This window comes from Argentina silus (genome assembly GCF_951799395.1).
Source record: "Argentina silus genome assembly, chromosome: 1".
NCBI classification, from domain to species: Eukaryota; Metazoa; Chordata; class Actinopteri; order Argentiniformes; family Argentinidae; genus Argentina; species Argentina silus.
In genome coordinates, this window is record NC_139655.1 from 32,023,192 (window position 1) to 32,035,920 (window position 12,729).

At 41.2% G+C, this 12,729-nt stretch overlaps 1 protein-coding gene across 1 annotated transcript; it reads left to right on the plus strand.

The window, feature by feature from the left end:
• The first annotated feature begins 5,232 nt into the window (after positions 1-5,232).
• On the plus strand, positions 5,233-9,254 carry LOC310804954 (nuclear factor 7, ovary-like). The gene is made up of 6 exons (XM_083670417.1): positions 5,233-5,853; positions 6,508-6,603; positions 6,898-7,128; positions 7,241-7,263; positions 7,349-7,467; positions 7,766-9,254. Exons 1-6 carry the CDS (start codon positions 5,449-5,451, stop codon positions 8,302-8,304), a joined length of 1,413 nt encoding a protein of 470 aa, XP_083526543.1. The 5' UTR covers positions 5,233-5,448; the 3' UTR covers positions 8,305-9,254.
• Positions 9,255-12,729: the final 3,475 nt, after the last annotated feature.

The window sequence follows — 12,729 nt, forward strand, 5'->3', positions numbered from 1 at the left end:
TAATAATTTATTCTACTGATAAGGTCTCTACGTATCTACAGAAATGGACTAAGTTTATTCACATATTGTTTATTCACAACATTTTGATATTGTTATTGTATATGTTACCATTCATCAATGTTATCTTGAAAACACCTGAGTTTGACTTGAGTTTGACATGATGTATCGTACGGGAGACCGGGTCTTAAAGTTACAGTTGTTGTCACAGTGCTCACAACAAAACATCTGGATGGTGCTGAGACTTGATTTTACATTGAAATCTGTATCCTCATCATGAGAGATGATTCATGTTGTTAATAGTTTTTCATGACCAAAATAACAAATAATTGTTCTACATATCATAATGTCTGTTTTGCAGTAACGACAAATGATGATGTTGGTTGGATAAAGGGAGGTAAGAGCTGCAATACAGTGTTTTATTTGAAGCCAATATATGTGGTCAGGAGCATCATATTTAGCAAAAGGTCCAGTTGGGGTTGGTTGTCCAGTTCATTTTGGGGTTGGTTCTCACATTTGATTGGTGGTTGAAAAGTTAATAAAACATTTGATATATATCATAATTTACATCAGTTTAGATCAGTTTCTTCTTCATCTGTTCTCATGATAGCAATGTTTCAGGCCAATTGTATCCCATGATGAAGTCTAGGAGGGGACTATGATTCATTCTCTGTCTGTTCGTATGTCACAGGCTTTATTTCCGAAACCCCTGGGACAATTTTGATGTAACTTGATGGGTGAATGATGGGTCTTGTCATACAGATGCGGCATGTACAGAATTACACCGATTAGCCCAATTTTGACAAAACTACAGTGAAAGATGAGTCTTGCCATAGAGATTGTTTAGGAGTTTTGAGGTGACACTGATTCATCATTAAAAACATCATAATAAGGTGCAATGTGGAGAGCTAGGAGTGTAGCCTTATACGGTAGGCCTATAGCCTAATGAATTTGGGAATAATATTTTGTGAGTGAAGTCTGTTATGCAGCATAATTTAATACAAAAACTTGGCATATATCAATACGGAAACCAGAATTGTGTAACCTAGGGTTATAGCCAGTCACATTTGTAACCAAATAATTTGCCTTAGCCTATTGGTGAAATTTGTTTTTGAAGTAAAGGCATCTTATATCAATAGAGTTAGTATCAAATATTTTGTCTTAGCCTATTGTCAAAATTTGTGTTTGAAGTACAGTAAAGATGTCTTATGTTGATAGGGTTAGTACGATAGTAGCCTAATGGGCCCAAATAATGTTTGTCTTTATTCAAAGAAAGTGATCGCACCAAGAGGAAAGCCCTCCTTGTGCGCAACGGGGACACAGCACTGTAAAACAGAGACTACCAGAGCATCATAGTAAAAGGTTCATGAATAAACGTCTTTCAAAAATTCACAAGCTTTTCCATCACTCTTCTTTTATAGAGGGGCTCTACATCATTCGTGGGGGACAATCTGTTTACTGTAAACTTGTTTTTTTTCTTCCTTTAAGTTGTTCATATTACTGAAGTGTGTAAAAACATGTGCAGTCATTTCATCGTTAAAGGTTTTAATGGCTTAAAAATACACTTTATTTGGCTCTGTCCTACCTAGCCTCCTGCCCTAGTCTTACACACGCATCGCTAAGGAAACTGTAAATGTAAATACTATTGAGTTAAGTGAATGAAGAATTGATACTTTACATCTGTCAGTTAATCCTCTGTTTGATTCATACACCCAACCCATTGCTGGAGCTCCCTAAGTTTATTTGGAATTTTTACTAAAACTCTGCTGTTCCAATGGATTTGTGAAAGGTATATAATGTCTAGAATACTTCAAGGTGTGCTCTTTATACACATCGTAAGTTTAATATCCAAATGGATATTTTGGATGAAAAAGATCAATAGAATCAATTATTTCCTATTGTCCTAGAATGTAAGAACCACCATTACATTATGGCAGTGTCTTAGAATACATCCTAAACAACAAGATCGAAACCGTAAACAGCCACTGCCACTGCAAGAGACGTGCAGACAACATAGAATAGGTGTGTGTTCTTTTACCTTCCTGTCAGCATCACTACAACAATGTCTCACAGATGACAGAAATCACAATAAAATCAATGCAATGACATTTAATGATGAAAGCTGTTGGGTTGGAGAAAGATGCACTTCTTTGGTCCTGGGCCAGAGATGGGTTTTCAGTTGAATGGGTGTGTGAGATGAGTTCTAATAGGTGGGGGGGATTTTTGTGTGTATTTGTTTATATTCTAACTAGGTGAGAGGTGTTTAGGATGGATGTGTGGGGGGGTGGGATGTGTGAGGCAGGGTTTCTGGGTTACATATGTGTGAGGTGGGCTGCCCAGAAGGCCTTTGCCTACAGGAACTAGAGCTGTGCATCCCAGGAAGAAAACTGTTCACAGGGTCTTGCTCAAGAAGCATTCGAATGGGTTCCTTGGGCATTTTAACATTGCTGAGAAGACCCTAACAAAAAGGTTCTTAGGTTTCTCATCAGGCTGAGAGATAGGGGAAAGGGCCTCTTCAAGAGTGATGTAATCACAGCTTTTCGCAAAACTATTTCAGATACTGTAAGCATTGCCAGTCTCTAACAGACGTAAGAAAGAAGCAAAGTAACGTGGGAAGTGTTTACACTCCGCCAACCAGCCCCCTGAGGTTCATTACCAGAGCAAAGAGGAAGGATGACCCAGGAGAGGGGCATATGTGGTGCAACATCACTGTCAGAACTGCTGAAAACAAAGCAGTCATTAACCTAATGAGCTAAGTTTGAAAGAAAGTGTGGTTGCTACAGTACACCAATGGTTGGCAAGTGTTCTCTTCAATAACAGGGCCTAAGGTAAGGGGAGACCCTCCAACAAGGTCCTCTCAGTGTTCACGTGAGGCAGCCATTGAGATGCTGCTTATTATAACTTCATGTTAGTCAATGCCTTTGGGTGTTTTGTCTGGGAAACATCACATGGCTGAATTTCATTTGCAAAGGAGGATGCAGACACTCACTAGTTCTTCACAGAATAGTATCCACAAATAACAGAATCTTGTTCATTGTCCAAAGTGTGTGCCTACAATATATAGTATACCAAATGTTTTCTGTCCTCTATAAGAGATGGACAGCTGATAAGAAACCACTAATTTTTATCCACTGTATAAATATGTATACATATAAAGTAAATACACTCACCATACACTTTATTAGGAACACCTATACACCTTCTCATGGTGGAGGTGGTGTAATGGTGTGGGGAATGTTTTCTTGGCATACTTTGGGCCCGTTAATACCAATCAATCATCGCTTGAATGCCACAGCCTATTTGAGTATTGTTGCTGACCATGTGCTTCATGGCCACAATTTACCCATCTTCTAATGGCTACTTCCAGCATGATAATGCACCATGTCACAAAGCAAAAGTTGTCTCAAACTGGTTTCATGAACATGACAATGAGTTCAGTGTTCTTCATTGGCCTTCCCAGGCACCGGATCTGAATCCAATAGAACACCTTTGAGATGTGATAGAACGGGAGATTCACAGCTTGAAAGTGCACCTGAAAAATCTGAAGGAATTGCATGATGCAATCATGTCATCATGGACCAGAATGTCAAAGGAATGTTTCCAACATCTTGTTGAATCAATGCCACGAAGAATTGAAGCTGTTTTGCAAAAGCAAAGGGAGGCCCTACCCAATATTAATATAGTGTTCCTAATAAAGTGTTCAGTGTATATACATGCACAGTACAAGTAAGATGCATAATTCCTTATGGAAGTCTCTTCTAAATGAGAGTGTGTGCTCTCTCTCCTTCCCTATCGATAACTAAAACTGTTTTAAAGGCATAATCTTGTATTTGTTGAGCTCTTGAATGGTAGTTTCAATTCATAACAGCTGTAAGTTAGGGTGCACCTATCATGCTCTCCCAGCTTTGTATAGACTGACAAATATGTGTAAAACTGTAAAGCTAAAACGTCTGTGAGTGATCCCCTGTGCAGAGAATGATTTCCTAAAAAAAATAAAGAAGCTTTCCACCTTCCTTTTTTGTTTGTTTCAACCTCTTTATTTTAATTTTAAAAATACATTTACCCATTGACGCTTCAAGAATATGACATAAATTCCAACTTTATCATAACCCAAAATAAAAGGTTGTTTAACTTCATAGTTGGTAAGCAATGTATTTGTAAACAAACAATGTAGCATGTAGTAGAAGTAAGTGGAAAAAGGTTCAGGACAGCAACTTGGTATCCTTCAATGATCTTTAATGCTGACGTGTTTCAGAGCCAGCTCCTTTGTTAGAGCACTACCTGCCTAACCACTGAGCACTCGTTCGGCTGTCTATACCTTTAGTATCTACTGTAGATAGTGAATGGGTTCATGCTGCTGCAAACATTGTGCATCTGGAAAGAAAGAAAAAAAGAATAGAAGGACAAAACAGCATACTAGCTAAAGCAATAGCAATGAACTAATGCGTCAGAAGACAAAAGATAAGAATATTAAAAGAGCTGTCCTCTTCCCCTCAAGAAAATCTCCCTCTTCATACGGAATTATTTCCAATAAATTGTGTTTTGCTGCCCTCACCTGTTTTTTCTTGATACATTCAAATAAACTAGGTCACCATATTGGAAAAGTGCTACAACACAGCCATAAAGACAATTAATGGCATGGCCCAATAAAACGTTTCTCAATATATTTGCACTTCATTGTGTCTTGCATGCAATAAAAAAGAAAAACACTCCAAACTACCCAGCCAGCAAACAATTGTGGGCCAGATCTGGTCTCATAGTGGCACATATGGTGCCAGACCTAGCCAAGAGTTGGCAATTTGCTGCGGGCCAGCTCTGGTATGAGGAATGTGGCCCTGATACATTCCTGTAGCTACAGGGCCATATTTGGCTATGAGGAGGGTAAACTGATACTAGATCTGTGTATAGGGACAACTTCTACCTGAAGCATCTTCTTTAGGACACAAACGGTGTTTATGTTGTCATACAGTCTGTGTGTGTGTGTGTGTGTGTGTGTGTGTGTGTGTGTGTGTGTGTGTGTGTGTGTGTGTGTGTGTGTGTGTGTGTGTGTGTTGTGTGTTGATGATGATGTGGATGAGAGCAAAGTTCACCCATGATATAATCATTGTTCCTATAGAGTATATGACATAGATTCTTGCTCTCTCAAAGCCCTGCCCCTGTACTGATCTAGTTTCCTGGCAGAATACAGGAAGCAAAGCGGTTAGTGGACCAAAAATAAACATTAAAGAAGTTGGAGGAGGAAGCAAAGTTTAGTTTGTTAACAGTCCTCTCTGACAGGCACTGAGTATTCACCTGCCTGCTCCGAGAGAGTGGAGAAGAGGGAATACTGTCCAAAATAGTGACTTCAACCTGCTGTTGACTGAATCAGAGTATGTGTTCAAGAATCAACATTAAAAGTGAAAGTAAACTTCAGAAGCCATTCTAGAAGAGGGTGAGTGACTAGGTGTGCAAATGGCTTCCAGATTGTCTCTCACAGAGGAGGATCTCTCCTGTCCTGTGTGCCGTGACATCTTTAAAGATCCTGTCGTCTTGTCATGTAGCCACAGCTTGTGTAAAGCCTGTCTGCAGAGATTCTGGAGAGAGAAAGGATTTCGGGAATGTCCAGTTTGCAGGAGAAGATCCTCGAAGTCAGAACCTCCCATGAGTCTGACTTTAAAGAACCTGTGTGAAGCCTTCTTACAGGAGAGAAGTCAGAGAGCTTCAGCAGGGTCTGAGGTACTCTGCAGTCTGCACAGTGAGAAACTCAAGCTCTTCTGTCGGGAGGATAAACAGCCAGTGTGTGTGGTGTGTCGCGATTCAAAAATACATAAAAACCACAACTGCTGCCCTATAAATGAAGCTGCACAGGACCACAAGGTACACATTGTAATGAGATCCAATATGAACTGGGTCACAATTATTATTTTGAAATGTAGTGATTCTAGAAATGTAGTGATTACAGGGTACCCAAGTACAGCATTCTAACCTTTCATGTGTTAGGAATTCTTAGGTTCAGGAGTGAAGTGTGTAGTCAACAGATCACCGGTGTCTTTCAATAATTGAATACAATGTGTCCACAAGGGAGAGATACAGCATATAGCAAAGCAGGATCTCTGAGGAGTGGAAGGCCGGTCCTCAATTTTAAGCTAAACTACAAGAAGTAGAAAATGACCTTGCTCAGCCCTCCTTTGCTCTCAGTCTTAACATATGGGCTGCCGGTGCCCATCCCGATGTCAACATGTTTACCATGCTGAGTGTCGGAGTGGCACCAGCAGCGTGGCCTAAGCCAAAACAGCTACTTCTGGGGACAGAGACAAGAGGGCCTGATCAAGCAACCTATAACTGGTCTGACAATGGTAGTACTAAAGCATCATGACTAACCAGACTATTCTACTTACCATTACTATTCCTATCACATGCTTGTAGTAACATCATTGTCAACAGAGAACTTTCCCATATATATCTTTTGTCCACTGTTTGAATTGGAGTTTCCTCCACATTTCCTGAATACTGTATTTTGTTTATTTCTAGGAGGAACTCCAGACTGCACTGAAGCCCTTACAGGAGAAGCTGAAGGTCTTTAGTCAAGTTAAACAAACCTGTGATCAAACAGCAGAACACATTAAGGTAAGAATGTTGAGCCATACAATAATCCTAATCATTCTAGTAGTGTTGTCATGACAGTTTTAAATATTATAAAATATATTTCACTTAAAAACTTTTTCCCACAGTTGGGTGTTTGTTAATACTGTTTATATTGTATTTATTGTTTATTGTTTGTATTGTTCTCGTTGTAAAACAGTTTGAGACAATTGTCTTTGTAAAAAGTCCTAAACAAATCTATTTTATTGAAATGTAATTGATTCCAAAAGTAAGTGGCAAATTCCCTGTGGCTGGTATGTATAACTCTCATACCTCCAGACCCAGGCTCGGCACACAGAGAGGCAGATTAAGGAGGATTTTGAGAAGTTTCACCAGTTTCTACAAGAGGAAGAGGAGGCCAGGATAGCTGCACTGAGGGAGGAAGAGGAGCAGAAGAGTCGGATGATGAAGGAGAAGATTGAGGGGCTGAACAGAGAGATATCATCACTTTTAGATATAATCAGAGCCACACAGGAAGAGCTGAGAGCTGAAGACATCTCATTCCTGCAGGTCAGGACTGCTTTCATAAGTTATCATGATTTGATGGTTATTACTGATTGACTGATAAATATTGATTAATTGTTTAATTCAATCTGGTCTTGACTCTTTTGTCCCTCTTCAGAACTACAAGGTCACAGTGAAAAGGTAAGTGTTGTCCCTCCTGTCTCTCTCTTCTCTGTGGTTCTGAACTCAACCCCACAGCAGCACTGACTCCTGAATGTCCTTCCAGAACCCAGTACACACTGCCGGATCCACAGCTGGTCTCAGGAGCACTGATAGATGTGGCCAAACACCTGGGTAACCTGCAGTTCAGAGTCTGGGAGAAGATGCAGGGGATTGTGACATATAGTGAGTATAAATTCAATATCTTATTAAATGTATTTTACTATCTGTAAATATAATGTGTTCTCATGGACTGTTATTGACACTCAGGCATACAGACATAAACAAAAACATTTGACATTGTACATATGTCAGGTTCAGTGATAGAAGTTAACAGTATCAAAGAAAGTTAGGAAATACATTGACTGTGATATATGTACAGTATTATGACATCATTGTTGGTTCATCATGGTCTCCACTTGGAGGTGGACGAGGGTGTAAACAACAAACACAGTATCAACAGAAAATGGATCTCTCTCTTCAGCTCCTGTGATTCTGGACCCCAACACTGCCCATCCACGTCTCATCCTGTCTGAGGGTCTGACCAGTGTGAGATACAGTGATGATAGACAGCAGCTTCCTGACAACCCAGAGAGGTTTGATAACTATAGAGAAGTCCTGGGCTCTGAAGGCTTTAACTCAGGGACACACAGCTGGGATGTTGAGGTTGGAGACAATACAGGCTGGGTCCTAGGTGTGTTACCAGAGTCTGTCCAGAGGAAGGGAGGCATAGAGGGTGGAGGCTGGCGAATATGGCACAACAGTGGTGAATACGTAGCATTATCCTCATCAGGGTCACTCACTCCTCTCACAGTGAGACAGAAACCCCAGAGGATCAGAGTGCAGCTAGACTGGGACAGAGGAAAGCTGTCATTCTCTGACCCTGATAATAACACATGCCTACACACGTTTACACACACTTTCACTGAGAGCGTCCGTCCATTCCTTTTCAATGGCTCTAATGTAATCTCTGTAAGGATCTTACCAGTGAAGTCCTCTGTAACAGTGGAACAGTACAGTTAGAGCTGATACCATCTCTGTCTGTAACAGTGGAACAACCATGTATTTACAGTATATAGTCATTGCCACCACTAACTATTAACATTTGCCTTTTTTGACCAAAGAAAAATTAGATGGTAGCACTGGATGCTATTGTTTATACACAAATCACATATTTAAAATTATTTAAATGCGGCAATCTGGGATTGGTACATACATTTATTTTTTTTACTTTTAAATTAATTATAGTAATTGATTCTTGAAGAATATAACTTATAAATGCCTCATGAGCTTAGTTCAACTGTCTTACATCATCTGAACCTTAAATATAAGCTTGTTTTACTCCATTGTTTGTAAACAATGTAATTGTAAATAAATACTGTTGGCTTCAAAACATGGTTAAAACAATCACTGTTATCTCATGGATGGATGGTCAGTACTTGCATCCATAGTTCAGTCTATAAATTTGAGAATATTTCCATTTCTACAGCCCCATCTCTCATCTGGTTACCAAAAAAAGTGGCGGGAAGACCAATTTGTTGTTGTTTAAATCCCAGATTGCACCTTTAAAGCTGTTAGCATATACTTACTTCATGGAGGCACGGTTTCATAATAATTATGTTTAACTTTACTTGATTGCTAATTCTCTTTGGTTCCTCAACTTTACATGTCAATTATTTTAAAATATTATGTTGGTCCTCCTATGTATGGTCTTCTGTGGCTCAGTTGGTAGAGCATGGTGCTAACAACGCTTAGGTTGTGGGTTTGATTCCTGCTGGGACCATATATACTGAAATGTATGAACTCACTGCAATGTAAGTCACTTTGGATAAAAGCGTTAGCTAAATGGCATATATTGTGTTGTGTAATGATGATCTGAAGCTTATGCAGACCTATGATTTGGACAGAAAAATACTGTATGCTGTGAATGTTGCAACAGAGATTTTGTGCAATAAACAAGTTATTAAAATGTATTGTGGCTGAAAACAGTTTGTTTTATTGGTTTATAGTCCCGCAGATTTATTGTCTGTCTTTAAACAATCACTCCAGGAGCATAATTCAACCCTATCATTCTCTCATCTACCAGTAGAGGGCATAATATACCAAACATTCACTGATTTTACTGACTAAACTATAGATAGGAAGGCTTGGAGGTTTTTTTCAACACAACAAAACATAACAAGAAATCAGCAGCAAAAAACGTAAGTGATGATTGTGACATATAGTGAGTATCAATTGAATATTTTATTAAATGTATTTTCTGCGAATTGAAAGTAAATACATTTTCCCTTTGATTGTCACTGACACTTAGGTATTCAGACATAAACAATTAACCATAGCACATACACATGTATATCTCACAGTAACATGTAAACTGCACCAATTAAAGTAGGAAATACCCTGTGATACAACTCAGTATTATGAATATGACATCATTGTTGGCTCATCATGGTCTTCACTCTGACTAGACAAGGGTGTAAACAACAAACAGCATCAACAGAAAATGGATCTCTCTCTTCAGCTCCTGTGATTCTGGACCCCATCACTGCCCATCCAGGTCTCATCCTGTCTAAAGATCTGACCAGTGAAGAGACACAGCAACTTTCTGACAACCCAGAAAGGTTTGAATACCTTCATATGGGACCTGGGTTCAGCTGATGATGATGTTGGAGACAATACAGCCTGGACCCTGGGTCTGCTCAGAGGAAGGGAGGCATAGAGGGTAAATATTGGGGATTATGTGACATCAGTGGTGAATAAGAAACATTATCCTCATCAAGGCCAGAGACCCCAGAGGATCAGGGTGCAGCTGGACTGGGACAGTGGAAAGCTGTCATTCTCTGACCCTAATGATAATAACACACACCGACACACGTTTATACACACATTCACTGAGTCTTTCCATTCATATTCAATAACTCTGTAGACTTTGTAAGGACCTTACCAGTGAAGTCCTCTGTAACAATAACGTTAGAGCTGATACCACCTCTGTCTGTAACAGTGGAACAGCACAGTTAGAGCTGATACCCCCTCTGTCTGTAACAGTGGAACAGCACAGTTAGAGCTGATACCCCCTCTGTCTGTAACAGTGGAATAGCACAGTTAGAGCTGATACCACCTGTCACTGCAAATACATTTGGAATTGAGTGGTGAAGCCTGTCCTCTAGAGTCTAGACTACGTAAATTAATTTAATCTTGTTTAAAATCAGTGTGTTGCTGGTAGTTTTGCTGTGGCTATCCTGCCTTAAGCTCTGGACCTAGTTTCTGTTGAAAGCTATCTGTTTGATTTCAATTGCTGTCACTCTCCAGTGGGAGGGCCTGAAACTATTCTGCAAGGTATCTAACTTCTACTGACCTTGGACTAGGACTAAATACATTTGGATTGAGTGGTGAAACCTGTCTGGTCGTTAACTGATCATTAGGTGGGAGGGGCTGCAACCCTGCTAGTCATCAACAATTACGGAATCTGCATTTCTATCCTGATGGTCAAAGAGCGACAGCCTCCTGACATGAAGACGCCTGACACAAAGACAAAAGAAGTAAATCGGTGGAGTCCATCGAGGAAGGCCAAACTGCTAAGTACTTTTATTCTATTAGTTTATTTTTTCACTACTCTATACTATACTGAGTGTATTGAGTGCTGCCTACATTGCCCACAAACCCTCTATCTCTATACTGGAAAATATCACAATGTGCTTTCTCCCCATTCCTGTTATTTCATCCTTCAGGAGGACACATCGACGCTACACCTCCCCTCGCAACCATTCCAATCTAATCTACCCACCATGCTCAACTGACCACGACCTCACTGTCGCGGGAGCACTTTGGAACTGCCAGTCAGTGGTCCAGAAAGCAGAGGCTATCTCAGCTTACGCCTGCTTCATGTCCCTCCACTTCCTTGTCCTCACAGAGACATGGATTACACCAGAAAACACAGCTACTCCGGCAGCCCTCTCTGATGCCTACTCCTTTTCTCATTCTCCTAGACTCTCTGGTCGAGGGGGAGGCACAGGACTCCTCATCTCACCCAAGTGGTCACATGTTGTCCTTCCCCTGTCACACCTGTCCATATCCACCTTCGAATTCTGTGCTGTTTCTGTCACCTCCCCTGTCAAACTTCACATTGTCGTTATCTATCATCCACCAGGTCAGCTTGACTACTTCTTAGATGAGATGGATGTCCTTCTCAGCTTCTTCCCACGGCACACCGCTCACACTACTGGGTGACTTCAACATCCAGTCAGAGAAGCATCACTCATCTGGAACACTTGACCTTCTCTCCTCCTTTGGCCTTACCCTGTCCCACTCTATCCCAGTCAGTCTCTACCCACACTGTATCCTCTTGTCGCAACATGCATACCCTCTCCCTTACTGCTCTCTCTTCCTCTGTCTTATCCTCCCTACCTACTGTTGAATCCTTCTCCCTTCTATCCACTGATGCAGCCTCCTCCACCCTCCCATCCACTCTTTCCTCATCCTTCGACTCTCTCTGTCCACTGACCTCAAGGCCAGCATGATCCTCTCCATGTGCTCATTGGCTGTCTGAAACCCTGCAAGCTTGTAGAATAGGGCTCCGGGCAGCTGACCTAAAACCTTATCTCTCTCTCCTCCTCAACTACACCTAATCTGCATCAGCTGATAAAGCTTCTTACTATCATTCCAAAATTCAATCCTCTGCCTCTGACCCAAGGAAACTGTTCTCCACATTTCTCACTCCTCAACCCACCTCCTGCCTGTCTGCGGATGACTGTCACCTACTTTGAAAAGAAGGTTGATGACATTAGCAGCTCTTTCTCTCTCTCTCGCCAACACTGCTACCTCTCCTCCCGCTACACTTGGTCTCTGGTTGATCAGCCCTTTCCCCCCTCTCCCCTGATGATATTCTAAAACTGGTCACATCAAATTGTGCAATCACCTGCTCCCTTGATCCTATCCCCTCCCCCTTTCTCCAATCCATCTCCAAAGACCTCCTTCCATTCCTTACCACCATAATCAATTCCTCTCAATCCACAGGATCTGTCCCAGCTGCCTTTAAGACAGCCAGAGTCAAACATCTTCTCAAGAAACCAATTCTTGAGCCGTCTACTGTCCATAACTACAGACCAGTATCCCTTCTCTCCTTATCTAAAACCCTTGAACATGCTGTCTCTAACCAACTGTCTCACTATCTCCTTCAGAACAATCTCCTTGACCCTCACCAATCCGGCTTTAAGGCTGGACACTCTACTGAGACCGCTCTCCTTGCTGTCACGGAGGCCCTCCACTCTGCTCGAGCTTCCTCCCTCTCCTCTGTTCTGATTCTTCTGGACCTGTCTGCTGCATTCAACACAGTAAACCACCCAATCCTTCTCTCCACCCTCTCAGAACTGGGCATCTCTAGCTCTGCACTCTCCTGGTTTGCATCCTATCCGGGCCGATCGCTCTTACCAGGTGATGTGGAGAGAATCA

Excerpts from the sequence above, each read along its gene's own strand:
- LOC310804954 (XM_083670417.1), top strand. The coding sequence starts at position 5,449 with ATGGCTTCCAGATTGTCTCTCACAGAGGAGGATCTCTCCTGTCCTGTG. Across the intron at positions 7,264-7,348 it reads TACAAGGTCACAGTGAAAAG|AACCCAGTACACACTGCCGG; the intron begins GTAAGTGTTGTC and ends ATGTCCTTCCAG. Across the intron at positions 7,468-7,765 it reads GCAGGGGATTGTGACATATA|CTCCTGTGATTCTGGACCCC; the intron begins GTGAGTATAAAT and ends CTCTCTCTTCAG.